The 23,493-nt window shown below is 32.6% G+C and overlaps 4 protein-coding genes across 4 annotated transcripts; 1 reads left to right on the top strand and 3 right to left on the bottom strand.

The window, feature by feature from the left end:
- Positions 1 to 2,298: 2,298 nt before the first annotated feature.
- LOC131607325 (nodulin-related protein 2-like) lies at positions 2,299 to 3,004 on the bottom strand. Its single transcript, XM_058879342.1, has one exon. It carries the CDS (start codon positions 2,891 to 2,893, stop codon positions 2,480 to 2,482), a length of 414 nt encoding a protein of 137 aa, XP_058735325.1. The 5' UTR covers positions 2,894 to 3,004; the 3' UTR covers positions 2,299 to 2,479.
- An 8,077-nt stretch (positions 3,005 to 11,081) lies between these two features.
- Positions 11,082 to 11,915, bottom strand: LOC131607324 (nodulin-related protein 2-like). Its single transcript, XM_058879341.1, has one exon. The coding sequence runs from the start codon at positions 11,695 to 11,697 to the stop codon at positions 11,263 to 11,265; it is 435 nt and encodes a 144-aa protein (XP_058735324.1). The 5' UTR covers positions 11,698 to 11,915; the 3' UTR covers positions 11,082 to 11,262.
- Positions 11,916 to 13,697: 1,782 nt separating this feature from the next.
- LOC131605430 (uncharacterized protein At4g04775-like) lies at positions 13,698 to 14,752 on the bottom strand. The gene is made up of 3 exons (XM_058877785.1): positions 14,603 to 14,752; positions 14,339 to 14,520; positions 13,698 to 13,785 (listed from the first exon to the last, which is right to left on the bottom strand). The coding sequence occupies exons 1-3, from the start codon at positions 14,750 to 14,752 to the stop codon at positions 13,698 to 13,700; spliced, it is 420 nt and encodes a 139-aa protein (XP_058733768.1).
- Positions 14,753 to 16,466: 1,714 nt separating this feature from the next.
- LOC131607323 (UDP-glycosyltransferase 708D1-like) lies at positions 16,467 to 18,301 on the top strand. The gene has a single exon (XM_058879340.1). The coding sequence runs from the start codon at positions 16,595 to 16,597 to the stop codon at positions 17,993 to 17,995; it is 1,401 nt and encodes a 466-aa protein (XP_058735323.1). The 5' UTR covers positions 16,467 to 16,594; the 3' UTR covers positions 17,996 to 18,301.
- The last annotated feature ends 5,192 nt before the right edge of the window (positions 18,302 to 23,493 follow it).

Raw genomic sequence — 23,493 nt, 5'->3', positions numbered from 1 at the left:
TGAAAGTCTTTGGTTTTACTTTCTTTAATTGCTCTTCATCCAAAAGTAGATCACATTAAGTTATCTTCTTGTTCTGTCGTATGTGTTTACCTTGGTTATGGGGGATTAAAAGGCTATCATTTTTATGATCTCCTAGCAAGAAAATTTGATGTTTTTGTCATGTTTTTTTCTCGAAGACATTCCTTTTTTTTACTCACTTTTCTATGATTCTTATATTACTAGCAGCTCAGAACTTACTCATTTATTGATCATTTTGGCCTTAATGATAATGTTTCAAGTGATTGTAAATTTGAGAACCATAGGAATGATTTTCATCCTACTATAGATATTGACATTTATTGTATCCTCACGGATACCCAACAACCTCTTATGACTATTGATGCTCTGCCTCCACCTCCTCTTTATCCATCTTGTAACTGTAAGTCTACTTGATCTCTTGATGTTGTCTATTCCATTTACTCTGGTTCTTTTTATTCTTTTTTAATCACTATTCAAAGTTTTTCTGAGCCATCTACCAATTAAGAGGTTATACTAGAATCTCTTTGGCATAAGTATATGAAAGAAAAACTTTTTGCTTTACACAAGACATATACTTGAGAATTAGTATGTTGCCCTCTTGAAAAACGACTTGGGTCTTGTCTAGTATACAAAATCAAAACTAATTTTGATGGATAAGTTGTGCGCTACAAAACATGTCTTGTTTCTAAGAGATTCTTTTAACATTTAGGGATGGATTATGAAGAAACTTTTACTCCAAAGGTCAAGATGACTACTATTCGTACACTTATTGCAATGACATCAGTTCGTTGGTGGAATATATATCAAATGAATACTAAAAATATTTTTCTAAATGGTCATCTTTGCAAGACGTATTAATGAAACCTCTGCGAGGTATTTTTCATGATTAAGGGAAGTGTGTAGTTGAAAAAGGTTCTATATGGTATGAAACAAGCTCCACGAGTTTGATTTGATGTGCTTGCCATTGTTATTACATCTCTTGGTTTCTGCTCTAGTGATCATGATTTTGTGTTGTTTATCAGGACCATTTCTTATGGTTGTATTTTACTTTTATTATATGTTGATGATATGATTATTACAAATGAAGCTTTTTATGCTTTAAAATTACAATTTTCCAAGCAATTTTGATATGAATGACTTAAATATTCTTCTCTCTTTCTTGGAGATTGAAGTTTCTTACGTTTCTCAAGGTTATCTTCTCTCTCAATTAAACTACATTGCCAACATTATTGAACAAGCTTGCATATATGATACTTAAGTTACAAATATCCCTCTTGAATTAAATGTGAAATACACTTCCTTTGACGGTGTTCCACTACCATATCCCACATTGGATATCGTATTTTTGTTGACAGATTGGTGTACCTTGTAATCACTAAACATGATATTGCTTATGTTGTTCAAGTTTCTAATTTGTTGTCTCTTCAATTACATTACATTACATTGGACAATTATTTTTGCATCCTTCGTGATCTCTAGGGAATCTAGTTTCACAGCGTTATATTTCTCTCATCGTCCTCATTGGAATTACATGCTTTCTGTAATGCCGATTGGGTTAGCGGCTTCGTTGATCGTAATTCTTCCATAAATTCTTGCATTTTTCTTGAAGACCTCTTATTTTTGGGGAAATTAAGAAACAATATATTGCATCTTACTCTTTATAAAAGCTTAGTATTGTGCTATGACATCCACCACTATTGAAATAGTACGGTTGTGGTTGTTCCTTTCTAATATTGGTGTCCCTCTTTTGAACCAACTTATATGTAATGTGATAACGTGTCACTCAAATTTTCCATTGCTCGATATTTCATGAACGTGTCAAACATATTAGGATTGATTATCACTTTATTCCTCATCATCTTCAGCATAAAACAACTACTTTACCGTTTGTTTGCTCCTCCTTAAATATCACTGAGTTGTATCTTAAGACACATTCTATTAAATATTTTTATTTTTTAATTTGACAAACGCTCTATTCTCTGATAATACATCGCGAATTTGGTAAAAAAAGTTAAGATAATATTATTATTATAATATATTAATTTTTTACTATATCTTAATAAATGTAGTTTAGTTTTTTTTTCTTATATACAAAGTTAGTCTTTCTAACATCTACTATTTATACTAAATACTCTTTTGTAATCTTTAGTGCTTTTTTTTTTTTTGGTCATTTTAATAAAAATTCATGTCTCCTTTCTCCTTCACCTCTTTCTTTTGCTAACAAAAGGAACAAATATTCATGAAGCCAAAACCGAACAAAATACAAGAAATGAAACAAGATTGAATAACACATATGTACTTGCTGAAATATGCAATAATAAAGTGGACAACATAACTATGTTACCTTACATATTACATCCTTCATCACACAACACTTTCCTTTTCTATATTAATCATATGATAAGATAAACAACCTTATTAATCAAGACAGTTAACACACTAAAGCCAATTCAGATAATTTTCACTTAAAGAAACCTCCAGCAACCTTAGCAAAATCTCCACCTAGTCCACCAATTCCACCAGATCCTCCTCCATCTTCGGATTTGACAGCTTCTTCAGATTTGGGTGCAACATCATCACTTTTGGGCTGATCAGGCTTGGAAGTTGGTGGAGCAGCAGTGGTGTTGGTGTTGGTGGACTGATACTGATGCAGATAATCAGCAGCCTTATCAACATACTGTCCTGCCCCCTTGTTATCATCCAATTTAGCATACTGACCAACTGCATCTAGAAGATCACCTGCAGCCTGTGCCGCTTTGGCTTTGTCTGCCTCTGATTCTTTCCCGAAACCTGTCTGTGCTGCCTCTGCTACCACCTTCGCGCTCGCCATGAGCTCGCTTGTTGTATACTTCTTCTCTTCTCCACTTGATGCCATCGTTTCTAATGTTGATTGATTGGTTCTGAATTCTGATAGACTTCAATAGGGTTGTTCAATAATTTATAATCTCAGTGGGGACATTTTTAAAGTGAAGATTGTGGTTGAAGATCGTGTGGGTCTACCTTATCGGTTCATATACATAAATAATACTGTAGTGTGGGGATTGCGTGTCCTTTGAAACACTCTTTGCCTCTCACTGTCGGCAAACCGTGTTTCTTTAACGACCACTCCTTACTATGTTCTTTAAGTCTTGGTCACATTAAAGGTTAGAGTTAGGGTAACTTAGACTATAGAAAAGAGAAGAAAGAGAGGAAAATTATGAGATAAAATTGATGGATTGAATTTTTAACTTTAATTTATTTAAGTAAGTTACTTGCTACTCACACTATCTAACTAATAAAGTTAGTTACTCGTCTAACCAACTTTTAATCAACTTCTAATTAATCATGGTGAATTATTCTTTATTAACATGTTCTCTTAATTCAATTTAAAAAAAAAAAAGAATTTACTCATTGAATTGCATTACAATCAATTCGTTCATAAGAATAGAAAATCTATTAGTTTTCAATCTTTTGGTCAAAATATTTCAAGTTGTGATTCAGTTGGACAGGGTATCACCTCTAACCTTTCATTGTTCACTTGCTCCACCATAAAATGAAATATTGTCTTTATATGCTTGCTCATGCAATATAGCGTGGCATTCTTTGATTAGTTTGATAGGTGTGTTGTAGATTTGTTGTCAATTTGCAATTCGATAACCCATTTTTGCATGACAAGAATCATATGAACTTGTTATGTACTCACTTCTTCACATGATACAAGCCCTGCTCATTATATAGGGAAGTTTTGGATGAGTTTTAGTCTTTAGTTTTTTAAAAACTATTTTATAAATGAATTTTTAAAAATAGGTTTGAAGAAAAAAACACGTTTGGTGGATGGTCTAAGAGTTAATTACATTTAAGCATGCTTCCATGCATGATGATCCTCTTATGTTTACATACATCAATGCATATGCTAACCTATGTTATTTATTGCCTAAGCTATCCTCCTAATACTTTCCCACAGGCCAAACACTTGATCTCAATTCCCAAGAAATACTCTGGTGACCCCAACTTCTTGAGTGCAAACTTAACATGAAGTGAATCAATAGGTTTGTGAATGAGCAAGGAGGAAAAGCATGTGAGAAGAATGTCATCAACATAGAACAAGGTATAAAGAGTGACACCTTGATGAGAATATATGAAAAGATAGTGGTCTCACTTGCTATGAAAGAAACCAAATTGAACTAGAGCTTTAGTCAACTTCTCATGTCAGGCATGAGGTGCTTGTTTAAGCCCATAAAGCGCCTTCAACAGCTTGCAAACAAGAGAGGGGTCATGCTGCTCAAAACCAGAAGGTTGTGTCATGTAAATATCTTTATTTAAGGAGCCATTTAAAAAGGCATTGTTGATATCAATTTGTTGAAGCTTCCATTTGTGAGTAAGCCAACGTGAGAATGACTCAAATGGCGACAAGTTTGACAACTGGAGAAAATGTCTCATTAAAATCAAAGTCATATTGTTGACAGAAACCCTTAGCAACCTGTTGAGCTTTGTACTTGTTCACAGATCCATCTGGATCTTCCTTAACCTTGAACACCCACATGTATCCCATAGGTTTTCTATATGGTGGAAGGATGGTCAATATCTGTGTCTGATTCTTTAGTAAAGCTTCATACTCAAGCCCTATAACTTGGAGCCAAGTAGGTTCAACATGTGAAAGAAGAGCTTTATGCTTGGAGTGACCTGTCTTGGCACGAGTCAACATAAGATGTTCATTGAATTGTTGTATTCTAGGAATAGAGGAATAAGGTATAAGAGGAGATTTAGACTCGGTGGAGAGATTCGTGGTAGGACCATGTGGAGAACTAATAGGATCTTAAAGGTTGATAATAGGTGTGATCAAGGGTGACAAGGAACTAGGTGCAGGTAAAGAAGGTGAGTTAGTGGAACCATCATGCAAAGAGTTAGGTGACAATGCCTCAATATCTGGCACTGAGAGTGATCCCTGACACTCTTGATATGGACTTGATATTAAAGGAACATTGGATCTTGACATCGAAGGAAAAGGAATGAGCTCGGAATTATAAGTATGTTCACCAGGTTCATCAATTGTAGAGGAAAACAAAGTGGGATAAGGAAAAATATGTTCTTGGAAAATGACATCCTAGGAAATATAGACTTTACCTAATTTGCTCAAACACTTGTAACCCTTATGTTGAGATGAAACCCCTAAGTACACACTTTTGACTCCTAAATTACAACTTATGTTTGTTGTAGGGACAAGTGAATACAAAACACAAGCAACCAAAGACTCTGAGTGTGTAATAACGAGGATACTTGTGACACAATGCAAAAAATGGGGATGGCGCATGCAAAGCTATGATCCCAAAATTTAAGGGGAAGAGAAGCATGAGACAGTAAGGTGAGAGTCGTTTCCATAATATGCATGTGCTTGCGTTCGACTCTACGATTGTGGTGAGAAGTATGTGGACATGTCACTCTATGAGAGACACCTAAATCAGTTAAATATTTGGTGAATGGTCAATATTCTCCCCCATAATCTGATTGCAAAGCTTTAATGGTAGTGTTAAATTGAACAAACTTGTGAAATTATTTGAGGCATGAAGTGACTCAAACTTGTGTTTAAGAAAATATATCCAAGTATACTTAAAATAGGCATCAACAAACGCAACATAGTAAAGAAATCATGGGGTAGAAATAAATGGTGCAGGGCCCCAAAGATCTGTATGCGCTAATTCAAAAGGAGAATGATACATGGTTACGGGTGAAGAGGCATGCAATCTATGTGACTTTCTAATACAATAAGACTTACACGATAAAGTGTTTGAATTATGGGAAACTAAAATATTACAATGCTTTAGAGTTTGTCTAATAGCTAGATAGTTTGCATGACTTAGCCTAAAATGTCAAAGAAGGCTAGAACTAGGTTTATCTACACCTGATAATACAGAACATGAAATAAAATTGGCATTAGTTCAGGTAAAAGTAGAATTAAAGCAAGACATATAGGACATCCTTAAAGGCTCCACAACCAAGCGAGGAAAGCAATACAATCCACTTGAGTCACGAAAACCTTCAAGCAAAGTGAGCCTAGAAACTTGAGATTTGATGAAGAATAAAGAGGAAGAAATATGAGTTGAACCTACACGGAAGATTGAGAGGGATTGGCCATTAGCAACACTGACACGAGAATTACCTGAATATGCTTTCTTAGAGTGCAAGTAAGAAGCATGAGAAGTAAGGTGGTGAGAAGCACCTGAGTTTGCGAACCAAGCTTGGTGCTCAAGGTCTCGAGGCAAAGAGTACTTATGTGAAGTATACATTAAGGCAAAGGCTTGAAGATCAGGCGTGGAAGCTTCAATTTTGTGTGGAAATAGATTAGCAAAGTGTTGAGGTGAAGCAGGAGCTTGACTTGGAGTAAACTTTTCATTAAAAGATATCAACAATTTATCGCACCGTGACCATATTTAGCATCAAGTTGACAAATAGTTCAATTTATAGATGGGAAGCGGACTCTACCTCGCCCTCGACCAAGATTTGAGCATCCACGACCTTGACTGTTAGCATAATTCTCACGCACACCAGTTGTTTGATGATTTGCATACGCAACATTTGCTGAAACAGACGAGATGGCCAACTTTTGACGGAACATATCAAGTTGAGCTTCCTGAACGTAGAGGAGTGCTTCAATATCATAGAGATATTGAGACTCAAGATATATCTATATTTTCATAGCAACAATGTTGAATTCCTCGGGAATACCATTAAGGGTGGAATCAATTTGATCATGTTTAGAAACTATATCTCCAACTACAAGCAACTAGTTCGCAATAGCTTTAACATAAAACACAAATTCAGTGATGGAACTGGTACCTCTCTTGATGGATTTCAGTTTAACACGTAGATGGTGAACACGGGCCTTCATGTGCGCATTAAAGTACTTGTGAGTTATAACTCATACTTCAAAAGCATGCTTCCATGAACAAACGCGAGGAAGAACAGATTTAGATATTGTTGAGAGATTCCATATGAAAATAGCTTTATCTTGAAAGATCCGCTATTCACATTCTTCAGAGAGTTTTCCTTCATGTTGATATTATAGCATTTGGAACTTTATCAAAATGCAGGGATTCACAACCACTTTATGAACTCTTTGAGAAAGAATAATGCCCTTGATCTTCTGATTCTATGGCAAATAATTGTTCTCATGCAACTTGATCGAGAGTTTTAGACCGAAATGGTGTGAAATGGTTGAATCTCGCACAAAGAACACTGTGTGTTCTGAAGGCTGCAATGTGCAACCTACCAATGCAATTGGTGCAACATTGAAGGATGCTTCCATGGCAATTCAAGGAAGAAGATGAAGATGAGAGGAAAAGTTAGTTACTTGACAAAATTTGATTATGGAAGTTATAATGAGCATAAGGGATCGACTTGGCAATTGATACCATGATAGAATGTGTTTCCCACATTATTCATTCAATCATAAATAGCCATAACCGCCTATATATAGCAACAAATGCAAGGTGGATGGTGTAAGATTTAGTTACATTTATGCATGCTTGCATACATGATGATCCTCTTATGTTTACATACATCAATGCATATGCTAAGCTATGTATCTTCCTACTTAAGCTTTCCTCATAATATTTGTTAATCTTACTTCTAAAAACTATATTCAAATTGCAAAATATTACAAATTTCTCATTAATGAAAAGTGCACCACTTTTCTTTGTTTTTTCTCCTCACAATTTTCAAAATTAAAAATCAAAACTTTTAAAACCTATTTTAGTTTCTTAGTTTTTAAAACTCCTTAACAGAGAATAGTTTTAAAAAACCAAATCAAACAAGATACCAAAATTCATTGAACTTTAACGTACCTACAAAGTCATTTGACTATTGTGCAATGACTCTTACCTACTTTGGACTTAAACTTGAAAACTCGACTTATAACTTATGCAAAACCCGGTCTAACGTAGACTATAAAATACATTAACCAACCAATAAATAATGGCCTAAAGAACCTTTGACATATACTGATCATCTCTATTTGTATATGGAAAATAATCCAATGAGAGCTTAAAGTAATTCGCTAATGGATTACTCATAACCTTCTAATTTTTCAAGTCAAATATTTTTAACACCTTTTTTGCATTACTTTTCTAAGAGAGCCATGATTTTAAAGTAGTTGTATCGTTATGAATTTCCACTCCGAAAATCTTTTTTACAACACCCAAGTTTTTCATGTCTAACTCTATGCCCAACATTGTTTTTCAATTTATTTACATTCACGTACATGATTAGAATAAATCAATAAATTATCAACATATAATAACATGAAAATAAAAGAATTTTAATCAAGACTTCTTGCACAAACACAATAATGATACATACACCTTATGTAGCTAGTCTTAGACATATACGAATCAAAGTGTGTGTTTGCTTTAAAGCATATATGAATCAAAATGATTTCACCTAGATATTTATAGCCTCTAAAAACATGGATGGATATCCAAAACTAGTAAGAAGTTCATAGGCTTAAGAGTAAACATATACATATCTATCAGGTGACTTTGTTTTGCACCTCTTTCTGTTATATACAAGAGTACAATTTTGTACTTCAACTAAATTAACACATTCATCGTCAATTTCAATAATACAAATAAAGTTTGAATTTGTAATAAAAATGAATCACTTGCAAATGGTTCTCACATATGAAGGTCAAAGTTGCTTAGATGTACTGGAGGATGGTAGTTGCATCCCGGAGCAGGGTTTTGCATCTAAAAAGAACTCCACCACTTTAGTCAGTGAAAACATTAAGATATCCTATAAATTTAACCGAAATAGAAAAATATTTTTCATCTAGGGTAAAGGCCATTTTATAAATGAAATTTAAAGGGGCACAATGTTTGAAATAATTATTCGGTATCGATTAATCCTGTGTGTTTCACAAATGTTCATCTGATTGTTATCAAAGAGTCATGATTTGATCACAAAAGTGTATTGTATAAGCTTCTTTCCAAACATGGTAAACTTCACATGTCTAAAATGTATATCCTTTACGAATTAGTTTGTGACTCTTAAATAGATTGAGCCTTGTCTTAGTCTAAAATATTTTGCATTCAAAAGTTTAGAAACTAAAAACAATCAAATCGGTCATTAACAAGTAATAGATTCTAAGATATTGTTACCTCACATTTCTTTCTATTATATTTTATTTGATGGTTCACTAACACATAACACATAGATTATAATTGGTCTTAGAAATACCTATTTGGTTCATAGATGAGGGAGTGAACCAAGATCCGGTGGTGAATTTTACTAAAAAAATTGTTGTCTTGAAGCTTCGATCCGACGACATGGAGGAATACTTGCAAGCAATCTAGTGTTCAAGTTAGTGATGATCTAAAATAAGAGGTGTTTAAGATTAATATATTGTATCCTTTGATGCGACACATTCGTTAGGCTTTTATAGTAAGATTTTAGGTTTTTTTAATGACTAATAACCTTCTAGATTGAACAACTATAGAAATAGAAAATATCAAGGGATCTTCCTAAGTACGATCTCACAGTTTTGTTTCTTCTAGTTGCTTATATAAGGTGTCCTTATAAGGGTGGTCCATTTAAGATTCCCCAATATTGAAACCTTGTTTGTGAATAACTACTCTAAATGACGCCATCGGTCTGACATTAGAGGATAAATGTCAGGGTATTTTTATATTTTGATATGATTGTCCTTAATGTTATAATGGTATTCTTCTTCAACATTGTCAAGGCAAGATATTCTCAAGTTTTTAATATGATTGTCCTTAATGTTATACTCACTCCAGTCCTTAATGTTATACCCCTAATATTTATTATCGAGAGAGAAAAAATAGACCAAAATAATGAATAGTTAAGGTATTATAGGTAAAATAAAAGTTATTGTTTAAAAAGTAACAAAAATTATTACATTTATTGATACTTGTAAAAAGTCAAAATGTAACCATTATAAAGAAACGGAGAGAGTAATGATATCCTTCTTCTACTTTGTCAAGGCAATGATATTCTCAGGTTTTTAATCTCTTTACCTCGTTATCAGACATAGATTGTTATAAGGAGTTTCTCGAAATATGTAAGATGTACTATAATTAGGCTCTCATACAAATCTCTTGTCGAACAAATCATCTTAATACCAAAATAACAATCCAAGTAACTATAGAGAAAATCCCACGAAGTGACAAAACTTAGACATGCCATTTAATCACGTGAATGGATCTCTCCAGCATTTTACCTTCAACTCATTATCCTGCTGAGCAGATCCAACATTTGATATGTAATACAAAATACTCCCTCTGTTTTACAAATGAGTGTTGTTTTTAGCAAATAAAATTTGTTTCAAAATAAATGTCATTTTTACTTTTCAATGTAGTAATAATTGTTACTTTTTCAATTTTATTCTTCAATATTACTTTATACACTACTTCCAATACATTTATAAGGTTAATTTAGTAAAAATACAATATTTTATGACAAAAATATTACATTTATTAATTTGACTGCAAAAACCTTAAACGACGTTTATTTTAAAACGAATGGAATATTATTTTAAGGAAAATACTAATATACATAAACTATAATTCGAAGCCTAAAATTAAAGCTGGACAGATTAAAGTTAAAGCTGGACATAGGACAGCAAATAAAAAGCTAAAGACAATCGAGATCCTTTAATCATATACCGAACAAATTAAATGATATGTCTTTTTAAAACAATTATATATTATATATCTTTTGTGTGTATCCATATAATTTTTATATGATATGTCTTTTTTTAAACAATTATACATTATACATCTTTTGTGTGTATCCATATAATTTTTATTTGAAATTGTGTTCATATTTCTCCTAAATATATCAAATTTATAGCAAAAGCAATAAAAAAATGTATGGCTGACTTACAACTTAAGAAAAAAGATGGGACTGTGTTAAACAGAAAGAGAGAAGGGATGTAGTTATCATAAAAATGAAATCTCAAATCTAAAATATGTTTGTCACACGGCCACGAAAACGTTCTCAAACTAATGTTGCAATATTTGTATAGAGTGAAAGTTCTAATGCGACCGCAGCGCAACGCAACGACAAGATACAAGAACAAAGTTTCATCATAGACAGGAACAAATTACATGTAGCCAAAAGAGACTAAATTAAATACAAGAAAGGAAACATGATTGAATAATTACATACAAAATTAGTTGAAACATACACAAACATGGCAGGATTTTGGTTCAATACAATATGTTGAGTGGAAATCAATGATATTTCTTTTCATTTATGAAAGAAACCTCCGGCAGTCTTTGCAAAATCACCAAGTCCATGGCCATGTCCACCTGATTCTCCACCGTCAGTTTTGGCAGCATCATCGCTTTTGTGGTGATCTGGTTTGGAAGTTGGATGATCACCGGTAGCGGCGGTGGTGGTGGTGGGATGATAGTGATGAAGATAATCAGCAGCCTTATCAACATACTGTCCCATCCCTTTCTGATGGTCCAATTTAGCATAATCACCAACTGCATCTAGAAGATCTCCTGCTGCATCAGCCACCTTCCCTTTGTCTACCGCCTTCCCATCAGCTCCTGGTCCGAAACCTGACTGTGCTGCCTCTGCTACCACTTTTGCGCTTGCCATAAGCTCGCTCGTTGAATGCTTCTTCGCTGCTTCCCCGCTCCCTGTGGTGGTGTGGTGAGATTCTGAAGAAGCCATTATCGTTTTGATGTTAATTTAATTTGCAGGAGTTGGATTCTACAAGATTTGAAGAGGTTTTCAGTTATTGATAAACTCTGTGGGTGATTTTTTGCAGGAGAAATTTCTATGGAAATTGTGGTGGAAGATCTTAATGGAGTCTACCTTATCGATTCAGTGGGATATACGTGTCGTTTGAAACACTGTTTGAGGCATACCGTGCTCTTTTAACTATGATGTCTCCTTCTTTCTCTCTCTATCTCACGATATAAATATCAATATTAAAATTAAAAAATTGTTCTTTTAAGATGAATAATATTTTAAATTTATAATGTATTTTACGAGTAAATTATCTTTTGGCTTAAATGCACTTTTGACCCCCCTATTTTCATTTTAATGAACTTTTGATCCCCCATTTTCAAAATTCCTTATTTTGATCCCCAAATATTTAATTTTTTGGCAATTTTAGAGCCCCTCTCCAAAAATGCATATGTGGCAGTGGGAATTGCTGAGTTGGCTAAAATTACATATGCCACGTAATTTCATTAATTTAATTTATAATTTTAAATACAAAACATATTCTGAAAATGCTAAATCTCTTTTTATAAAAACAGAACCTAATTTCGTGACCTAATTTCATCTCTTTTTATAAAACACAAAGAATTAACGACATATCAATTCTCTTCCTCTTGGTCGTGACCTAATTTCATTGTTCTCCAGCATAGCTTCATACGAGCATCGTTCTCTTCCTCTTCCGCTTCATAAATTTGTGACCTAATTTCATCGTTTCATCTTTCATCGCCCTCTTCCAGAACGAGCAACATGAGCAAGATTCCACCCATTCGCCCATCATCGGTATGCAAAGAGGATGTTCGGTATTGTATGAGGTATGTTCTCTTAACTCGTTATTTTTCATCACACTGTTCAGTTGTCTAAGTATGCTGAATGTAAATTCTTTTTTGTTCAGACCATCTCAAAACAACTACATTAAGATAAGGTTTCATCATAGGGGGAAGTTTGTAGAGAGTCCATGTAAATGGTATGTTGATGGTTTAGTGACTGAATTGGATTGGACATGGGATACGGACTACATGTCGTACAGGAGCATGTTGATACTGAATTGAAAAGGAGCGTGTTGATACTGAAGTTGAAAAGGAACATGTTGATGCTGAAGTTGAGGATGATGATGAAGAGTATGTTGCAACTGAGAGTGGGATGAGTAGTTATAGTCATGACTTGAATGAGTGTGTTCCTGAAAGTGAGGATGAAGGACAAGATGTGGAATTGGACTGGACAACTATCATTCAAGGTGATGAGGATAATGCCAAGGATATATATTCTGAGGAGGATTATGATTCTGATGTATTGCACACACCTAATGAGAGTGACAATGATGATGAAATAGAAAAGTTTCCTTCTTTTAAGAGTGATTCCTCAAAGTTTGAGCTAGGTATGGTGTTTAGTAACAAAGAAAAGATTCATGAGGCTTTGGCAGAATATGCTTTGAAGATGAACAAAAATGTTCATGTCAAGAAAAATGATGGAAAGAAGATGGTGATGAAATGTATGGAAGGATGCACTTTTCACATGAGGATTAGTAAAAGGGTTGGCAACCAATTTTGGCAAGTTGTAAGTTTGGTTGATGAACACAACTGTTCAAGAACTCCAAATAACAGGCAAGCAAAGACTACATATCTGGCTAAGCAGTTTGGCCACATTCTTAGACACAACCTTGATATGAAGCCAAAGAATCCACATGTCCTGCCTAGAAAATTGGCAACTGTTACTTGTCATAAGTGTGGCGCAATGGGGCACAATAAAAGAAGCTGTAAGGGAAAGAGGGCTGCTGAAAGAGCCATTCCAAAAGGAGGAAATAGCAAAGGTGGACAAGGGAAGAAGAGTACAACAAACCAAGTTGAGATTGGAAACTCATCACAAGCACCTCCATCTACACAACCATCTCAGGAGTAGTGTTATGTAATTAGTGTGGTCATCTATTGTAATGAACAAGTATATTTTGGTTATCTAGTTTGGTTATCTATTGTAATGAACAAGTAGAAAAATATCTTATTGTCATGAGCAATTCCTCCATCCTTAACATGTTTATACCTGCAAAAACAAAAACAAAATGAAAATAAAACATGTATATAAAATTAGGGTCAAAAAGCATTTTTAACATATTTTGAAGGTAACTTCCACTGGTGGAAGATTAGTGCAAAAACTGTCAAAAAGCATTTTTAACATATTTTGAAGGTAACTTGCACTGGTGGAAGATTAGTGCAAAAACTGTCAAAAAGCATTTTTAGCATATTTTGAAGGTAACTTCCACTGGTGGAGGTTTAGTGCAAAAACTGTCAAAAAGCATTTTCAGCAGGTTTTAAAGGTAACTTCCACTGGTGGAAGTTTAGTGCAAAACTGTCAAAAAGCATGTTTTTCCCCTGGAGCTAAAAACAGTGATACAAATTGTGCAACAAACTGATCTCATTGATAACCATAATAGTACAACTTGTCTCATAATTAATCAAAAGTGTTACAATTGGAAATTAAGACTGATACTGATACATCAAACTTGTCTCATTTAACATCAAACTAGTTCATTACAAATCCTAACACTAATCCCACTACTAACACGACAATGGACGCAATCGAAAGCTTCAAATACATTATCCTCATGTTCAAATTCCTGATCTTCTTGCTCATTTCATCTTCTTGGATCTTGGCTGCATCAATTTTGAGATTTGCAATTTTCAGTTTCTGTTTCAATGTTGAAATCATCTCTTTTGCTCTAGGGCCCAGCTTTTCATCATACCAAACAAAATGATTACATCTCTTGTACCCCTGAATCTACAGAAATTTACAGATGCAATTTAGGATGGAATTTAGGGTTATACTCACAACTAAAAATTACAGAATAGGAGATGCTTACCTTGTACATCCCACAACCGTAAAAACGACGTCCTGGGTTAGAATCAGTCCAAGAAGTCATTAAAGGTGCATCAAGACCACACCTACATTCGCCATGGACGGAAGGGGATTTTGTTCGACTACTTGCTTCAGAATAATGAGACATGGACATGGCTGGAAAACGAAAAGGAATACGTTTGGGTTTTATAAAAACGAAAACGAAAAGGAATACGTTTAGGGGTACAAGATATGGTATGCTGGAAAATGAAGATTTTAGGTCAAGAATTTCACGAACAAGATGAAGAAAGGTGGACAAGTTTCTGATTTATAAAAAAAGAATTAATATTATTTAGTTTGTTCAGAAATTGTTTTGTATTTAAAATTATAAATTAAATAAATGATTATGTTTTGTATTTAAAATTATAAATTAAATTAATGAAATTACGTGGCATATGTAATTTTAGCCAACTCAGCAATTCCCACTGCCACATATGCATTTTTGGAGAGGGGCTCTAAAATTGCCAAAAAATTGAATGTTTGGGGATCAAAATAAGGAATTTTGAAAATGGGGGATCAAAAGTTCATTAAAATGAAAATAGGGGGGGTCAAAAGTGCATTTAAGTCTTATCTTTTTTTTAAGTCTACCATTTTATTAATACTATATATTGCTGAAGTGATACAATCACTTCAGTTGCGAAATGTTAAAAAAAATTAGGTTTTTATATTTTCGAGTTCAGTTTGAATGAGTTGAAAGTTAAAACGGAAAATAAAATATTTGAACAAAAAATAAATACATTTTTAGGAGAGAATAATTTATTGGGCATGCAAATATATTCACTCGTCACAAACTTAAACTTATCGTTCAATTGCACTCGACCTACAATACTCGTTATTATCATCACGTGTCTCTCACATCAGTGTTCATCTCTGAAGCACCTACGAGACCAATCACAATCAAGGTTATCTCTAACACAAAATTGCGAGAACATTCGTATTCTCGCGTCGGTGATCACTCGTGCGCAACTCAGACACGGAAGCATTAAACTTCGACACACAAGTGATTGTCAACTCTAATCCATATGTAGAGTTTAAAAACTAACAGATATTCATCCCGAATTAGAATCTGGGAAGTTTATCTCTAAAGTAACACAAACCCAGACATAAATGCAAAAAGATTAGAGAAGATAACAATAACGATTTATAAAGCAGATTTTATACAACACCATGAGCGATAAATATCCATTAGATTCAAGTAAATATACAAACAAAACCCAACACAAAGGAAATACACAAAGAGGAGAAAAGATAAACTTAAAATCTCGCGGGTTGTCAGTTCCGAACCAATTAATGAGCAATCCACCTTCGATCATCCTAATACTCCGATTGATGAGTTGATTAAGAAAGGGTAGAAATTGAGAAAATTTTTAAACTTCTCATGCAAAGAGTTCATTTGGTGTATTCTATGTTTTTTTTATTTATTTTTTATTTTAAATGTTAGAGAATGAGTAAGAAAAGACGGGTGTTATATTAAATGTGTATCTGAATTTCAATATTTATATAGGGTTTCTAGTGATCAATATTTCAATATGTATATTTTTGCACAGGGTGTGCTTCGAATGAGCTTAATTTGTTGTATTGTATGGTGCATTCGGATTTCAATATCCAAACAAAATTAGCTTAATTTTTTTGAATATTCATTAAGTTTGAGAAAAATACAAGAGTGCAATCAACTAATCAAGAATCTCCTTAAAATTGACCTGAAAAAATAAAACTGAATCTGTCAGACACGGATCAGTTTGAAACAAATGAGATACCCGATTTACCAGCTGTAAGTCTAAGTCTGAGCAATGAATTTAGAAAGAGTCAATGTAATACCAATGTAAAAATGAATCCTCAAATCTAACATATTGCCATCACACACCTACTCCCCCTCTCTACCTACCCCTTTCTCTCTGTCTCAAATCCAACATCTAACTAAGAAACCATTACTCCCAACCACAAGCAATTCGCTACAATGTCTAATGAATCTTCTGTCCATGTCGTCATGTTTCCAAGCGCAGGAATGGGCCATCTCACACCATTCCTAAGACTAGCTTCCTTACTTCTCAACAACCATTGCAGACTCACTCTCATCACTCCTCTTCCCACCGTCTCTCACGCCGAATCACACCTCCTCTCTCACTTCCACTCTTCTTTCCCTCAACTCAACCTCCTCCCATTCCACCTTCCACCACCACCTTCATCTCCTCCCACCTCCGTTGACCCTTTCTTCCACCGAGTCCAAACTCTCCGTAACACAATCACTCACCTTCTCCCTCCTTTGCTCTCTTCACTCTCACCACCCATCTCTATCTTCATCTCTGATATCTTCCTTCTTACCCCTCTCGTTTCCATCACTCAAAAACTCTCTCTTCCTAACTACACCTTGTTCACTTCTTCAGCTGCCATGTTCTCTTTCTTCTCTCACTTCCCTACTCTTGCTCAGTCAAAATCTGATGAGATTTCGTTTCCAGTTCCAGGTCTTCCGTTTTCACCTTTACCATATTCATCTATCCCACCTGTTTTTTTCCAACCTACTGCCATTTTTAGAAACCTTATAATGGAAGATAGTCCTAACCTCACAAAATTACACGGTGTTTTTCTCAACACGTTTGAATCACTTGAATCTCACTCACTAAAAGCTCTTAACAATGGAGAAGTTCTCAAAAACATGCCTCCTGTTCATGCTGTTGGTCCTTTTCTTCCTTTTGAATTTGAGAAGAAAAATACGTCAACGCCGTTGATTAGTTGGCTTGATGATCAACCTATTGGATCTGTTGTTTATGTTTGTTTTGGAAGCAGAACAGCTTTGAAAAGAGAACAAATGAGAGAGATTGGAGATGGGCTACTGAGAAGTGGATACAAATTTGTGTGGGTTGTTAAGGATAAGATAGTTGACAAAGAAGAACAAGAAGTAGGTTTAGATGAAGTGTTAGGTGTTGAGCATGTGGAAGGAATTAAGGAGAAAGGGTTGGTGATTAAGGAATGGGTGGACCAAAGTGAGATTCTTAGTCACAAAAGTGTTGGAGGGTTTGTGAGTCATTGTGGATGGAACTCAATAATGGAAGCAAGTTTGAATGGTGTACCAATATTGGCTTGGCCACAGCATGGAGATCAGAAGATAAATGCAGGGTTGGTTGAGATTAGTGAATGGGGGATTTGGAACAAGAGTTGGGGTTGGGGTGGGGAACGTGTAGTGAAAGGGGATGAAATTGGAGATGCTATAAAGGAAATGATGGAGAATGAAATGTTGAAAGATAAAGCAGTGAAGGTTAAAGAGGGAGCTATGAAAGCTATTGGTGTTGGTGGAGATTGTGAGGTTACCATTCAGAAGCTAATTCAAAAGTGGAAGAATAATGTCAACAAAAATGTTTGAGGTTTTTTGTTCAAGTTGTAGTGTTCTTTCTTCCATGTTTTATTTATTAGTTGAAATATAAGGAATAAGTGTGTCTCAAAACTTTTAACAAAGAAATAATCAGTGTGGCAGGTCAATATTAGTTCAGTCATTTGATGAAATTATTTTATCACTGCCAATGTTAGTTATTTGTTTTTGGCATAGAGGAGCTATGTCTATGATTAAGAGGATGGAAGTGTTCCTTGGTAAACTTTGTCTACCAACCAAGATTAATCTTTTCTAATTCAAGCCTCAAAATATGATTAAAGCTTTCCCATAGCATCCCAAAATATAATTATCCATAAGTAAGTCTAAAAAAAATTCTATAAATGTATGGCCAGTAGAATCTAAAACTCTTCTACTTCCACGCACTTCTTGTCCTTTAGTATAATACTCCATAACTTGTTGTATGCATTGTTGCAGGTAGTTTTATTATGTTAACTTACTTATTTTATATTTTTGTACCTGACTAGTAACGGTATGATACCTATCATGGTAACAGTATGACATCGATATCTATCATGTTGTGTGGACACATGAAATATGCCTTGAAGATTTTAAATGTTCTTATTTGTTTAGATAGGTAAGACTAAGTTTACATATAGATCATCTGTCTTTTTATTCTTAAGATAAAGGAGGAAAAGCTAGAAATTAATAAGGAAAATCCCAGAATATTTCTTGTTTAACTAAAACACTTCTTAGCATAACCTAAAACTGGTATGAGAATTCATGGGTATTGAGAGAAAGAATTAAAAAATGTAGGAGAAGAGATTTTGTTGGAATGGGTGCTAGAGCTTCAAATTGAGAGAGAGAAAAATTCACTCTTTTGATTTAAATCTCGTAGCATAGTATTGATCTGAAACTTTAAAATTTAAAATTTATGTAAGCCTTTATTTGGGAGTTTTGAGGGGAAGAAAGAGAAAGATTTTGAAAAAAAGAGGATGATTGAGTGAAAAATATAGTAGAATTTAGGTGGGGATACTTTTGGAAAATATATTTTTATTCAAAAATTAAAATCTTTTTAATTTGGATGAGTGGTAGAGAGATATAGAGAGGATGTAGAGGGAACAAGAGAAAAATGAAGGAGATGATTGAAGTCTATTAGATGAGTGGTTTTGAAGGTGTTGGAACTTTGAAGACTTTGACACATTATTTAAATATAATTTATATTATTATAATATTCAAAAAATTTAAAATATGTTAATGGCAACATTCTATACAAAATATATTTTTTCAAAAAATGTTAAAGATTTCTCTATAATTTTTTAGAATTTTTTTCTGAATCTTTTTCTTCCCCTCCCCTCCAAACTTGTAAGCAAAGTCTAAGATGCATATAAGAATCATCACAATGTGTTTACCTTAATTATTATGAATAGGACTGTTAAAAAATTCATGAATCGAACCAAACCATTAAATCAAACCGAACCAAACCATTAAATCAAACTGAACCAAACTGAAGTTAAAATAATTGAAATAATTTATTTGGTTAGTAAACTGAACCTGTACTTTACTAACGATTCTAGAACTAGGTCTGTATTTTACTAATGGTTCTAGAACTGAGCCTATATTTTACTAACGGTTCTAGAACCGAAATGAATTGCAAATAACCAAACATAAACAAAAACCTAGCATCAAATTAGCTTCCCCAAGCGGGATAATGCAAGGAAAGAACGAAAACTTGCGGTCGCACATCGATCGTTTCACGCGCGTAAGATTAGAAATACAAGGAGTTAAATAGGGCTTCAAAAGTTGGATATTTGAGAATGACTTATTACAAAACTGTTTGTCCGGGAAAGGATATAGCGACTTGTTACAACCCTTTATTGACCTGGTGGAAAAACTTAACGTATGGTTTGGCAAACCAGCTGCAACAAATACAGAAGGGTGGAGTCAGAAACTCAATATCAGAGAGTCATCAAGAACTGATAAAACAAAATACTCCCACTTCCACAAATGGCCACAACCATAACACCGATGACTGCATCCAGCTAAAAGATGTCATCAAGGGTTTGATAAAGATGGGTCGCTTATCGGATTATGTTAAAAGTGACACAAGAGAGATAAAATTGTCGCTTAAGAGCAAGTCTCCCTCCAAAGTTGTGGATGTCGGGACCAATGGAGAGGGGACCAGGGGTGAAGATAAAGGAGTAAGTAAAGGGAAGCGCCAACACATTGTTATTATTACTAGAGGAACCTCAGATGAACATCACGTCCAAAGGAACGATGAAGAGAAAAATTGTTGAATTGATGGTCGTCCATAAGAAGGAAGGGGGTACATCAACCAAGCCCCAGACAAGCCAATACTCGTGTTTTAGGATTGCAAGAAAGTTGAAGGGCCGAATGAGACCTTCCCATAGTCATAATGGCTACGGTAAAATATTTTGACGTCTCTCGGATCCTAATAAGCAATGGAAGCTCATGTGACATAATATATATTCTAAGTTATTTAAGATGGGCCTCGGGAAAGAAAATTTATGGTCGTACGAAGGGTCGGATTTACAGGCATTTAACGACACGTCGAAATTTAGAGACCGAATTTGTGACCGATTTTAGTGTTCTTTTTCATAAAAATAAAATTAAAAGTTGTGATATATATATATATATATATATATATATATATATATATATATATATATATATATATATATATATATATATATATATATATATATATATATATGATCAAATTACACCAATGTGTCAAAGTTTAATTTGACACCAAAATCTCAACCGTTAAAAAAATTGATTTAACGGTGATACTAAATGAAATAAAATAATAATAAAAAAATACATAGCATATTTTTCTCCTAAAAGATAGGCTATTTAGTATCCTGTTATATCAATTCTTTTAAGGGTTGAGATTTGGTGTCAAATTAAACTTGGACACCTTGGTGTCCCATATATATATATATATATATATATATATATATATATATATATATATATATATATATATATATATATATATATATATATATATATATATATATATATATATATATATATATATATATATATATATATATATATATATATATATATATATATATATATATATATGATGAGGGATATATTTATGCCAAGAATAAGTGTTGAACACTTACTCCAAATCTTAACTATTGATTATCATTAATCTAATGGTTTTAATTAATTTTTTATATAAAAAAATATTTTCAAAAATAATTAATTTAAATAATCAAACGATGATAATAAATAGTCTATTTTTTTGGAGAAAAACCTTTTTTTAAAAAATGTCCGGTGAGATGTATATCTAAGAAATCAAGAGACATAAGAGTATCAAATGATGCATTGAGATTCTCTATTTTCAATTCTACATAAAAACTTTATTTACATATTTTTTTATTTTTTTTTTAAAATTTACTCCTTTACTTCTTTATACTAAACTAGTAGAAGACCCGTGCGTCCGCACGGGTAAATTATATCTTAAGATGAATAATGTATTACAAACGTATAAAAAGAAATTTAAAAACTCGAATGAGGAATATTAAATTAAGATTCATAAATCATAATATAGATGTAATGAAGCTATATATAGTATCTATTTTTAAAAAAAGAAGTTGAAAATGCAATAGGCAAAATGGTATTATAGTGATTGCGATTCGTGAAAGTAGTGAGTTTCAGTGATAAAATTCATATAAGAAAGGTATTATGGTGATAATGACCCGTAAAAATAGTGAGTTTCAGTGATAAAATTCACATAAGAAAAGTATTATGACGATAGTGACCCGTAAAACTTGAATGGGGAATATTAAATTAAGATTCATAAATCATAATATAGATGTAATGAAGCTATATATAGTATCTATTTTTAAAAAAAGAAGTTGAAAATGCAATAGGAAAAATGGTATTATAGTGATTGCGATTCGTGAAAGTAGTGAGTTTCAGTGATAAAATTCATATAAGATGACCCGTAAAAATAGTGAGTTTCAGTGACAAAATTCACATAAGAAAAGTATTATGACAATAGTGACCCGTAAAAATAGTGAGTTTCAGTAATAAAATTCGTAGCAAATCACAAACATTATAAATCAAATATATTTAATAACGATAAATATTTATAAATATCAATAATAACTAACTATAAACATTTATAAATACTTTGTTGATAAAAATAAAAAAGGTATTATTGCGATAATGACCAGTGAAATAATGATAGATTTTGGTTATTAAAAATAAAACATAACTTAAAATTAAAAAATAAACTAATTAGTATTTTTAATGATAATAAATTAATATAAATGATTAAATTTGTATTAAAAACAAATATTTTCACTCATATTTATATTTATATAAATGTAAACTTAACCACATATAATTAAAAATATTTTTTACAATTATATATATATATATATATATATATATATATATATATATATATATATATATATATATATATATATATATATATATATAAGTGAAATGGTTGACATTGAAATAATAATGATTAGAATACAATCAAATATTTCTTCTCTAAATTTTAGAATTTTTAAATAAGAAGAATTAAATTCAAGCTGTTTTTATTAAATTTTAAAAATAATGATGAAAATAATGAAAATTTCGACTTAAAAATTAAATTTTGAGTTTTTTTTCTTCAAATGAATTTTTTATAACGTACTAAACATGTTTTTAAAATAATCATTCAAAAATACAAATTGGTTTAATATGAGGGGCTAAATTTACATGTATAAGAATTTTGTAAGGACTAAAATATATTATTTTTTTAATAGGGACTAAAAATGAATATTGAGATATTTATAGAGACGAAAAATATATTATTTCTCAAATAACTAAAAAATGCAATCAAACTTTGAATTTATTAAAATATAATACTTTCTCAAATAACTAAAATATTTGATGATGACATTGAATTAGGGGTTATAATGTTTATGGTGATTTATAACACATTAAATTTATTAAATTTATATAAAGTTATGTAATCAATTGCTTATTCAATCATTCAGCTTTTGTATTTGATAAATTAATATCATTATTTATTTAAATAAGCCTTATTTATCATGAGATAAAAAAAAGTTTATTGTCTTTTGTGTTTAAATTGTACAAACAGGTGCTTCAACTCTTGTTTTACAAATATATTGTCTTTTGTGTCTAATCTGTACAGCACCCCTTTACAAACTAACAGGTCCAGCACCTGCATAATTCTATATAAGAGTAGTAAATGAGATAATTGGATCAATGCCTTTTGTGAATAGCACCCATTTACAAACTAACAGGTCCAAAAAAGCTTATTGCCTTTTGTGGATAAAAATGTTTTTCAAATGACTCATCCTTCTACAAAAATAAATTGATGGTAATAAATGAGATAATTGCTAATTGATTTTCAATAAAGGTTAATAAATATTATATTGTTTAACATATAAGAGTGCAATGAATTACATATAAGAGTAATAAATTGGTCAACGTTTTAATTTAGACTGAAAAAATAAAGGTCTTCTAATTTC

The sequence above is a fragment of the Vicia villosa genome, linkage group LG5 (genome assembly GCF_029867415.1).
Source record: "Vicia villosa cultivar HV-30 ecotype Madison, WI linkage group LG5, Vvil1.0, whole genome shotgun sequence".
NCBI classification, from domain to species: Eukaryota; Viridiplantae; Streptophyta; class Magnoliopsida; order Fabales; family Fabaceae; genus Vicia; species Vicia villosa.
This window is presented reverse-complemented; position numbering and strand designations above follow the sequence as displayed.

What these genes read in the sequence shown, in the direction of transcription:
- LOC131605430 (XM_058877785.1), bottom strand. Translation starts at nt 14,752, where the DNA reads ATGTCCATGTCTCATTATTCTGAAGCAAGTAGTCGAACAAAATCCCCT. An exon ending in ACGGTTGTGGGATGTACAAG is followed by an intron (nt 14,521 to 14,602) that starts GTAAGCATCTCC and finishes AAATTTCTGTAG; the next exon opens with ATTCAGGGGTACAAGAGATG. An exon ending in AATTTGAACATGAGGATAAT is followed by an intron (nt 13,786 to 14,338) that starts GTATTTGAAGCT and finishes TTGTTTTTGCAG; the next exon opens with GTATAAACATGTTAAGGATG.
- LOC131607325 (XM_058879342.1), bottom strand. Translation starts at nt 2,893, where the DNA reads ATGGCATCAAGTGGAGAAGAGAAGAAGTATACAACAAGCGAGCTCATG.
- LOC131607323 (XM_058879340.1), top strand. Translation starts at nt 16,595, where the DNA reads ATGTCTAATGAATCTTCTGTCCATGTCGTCATGTTTCCAAGCGCAGGA.
- LOC131607324 (XM_058879341.1), bottom strand. Translation starts at nt 11,697, where the DNA reads ATGGCTTCTTCAGAATCTCACCACACCACCACAGGGAGCGGGGAAGCA.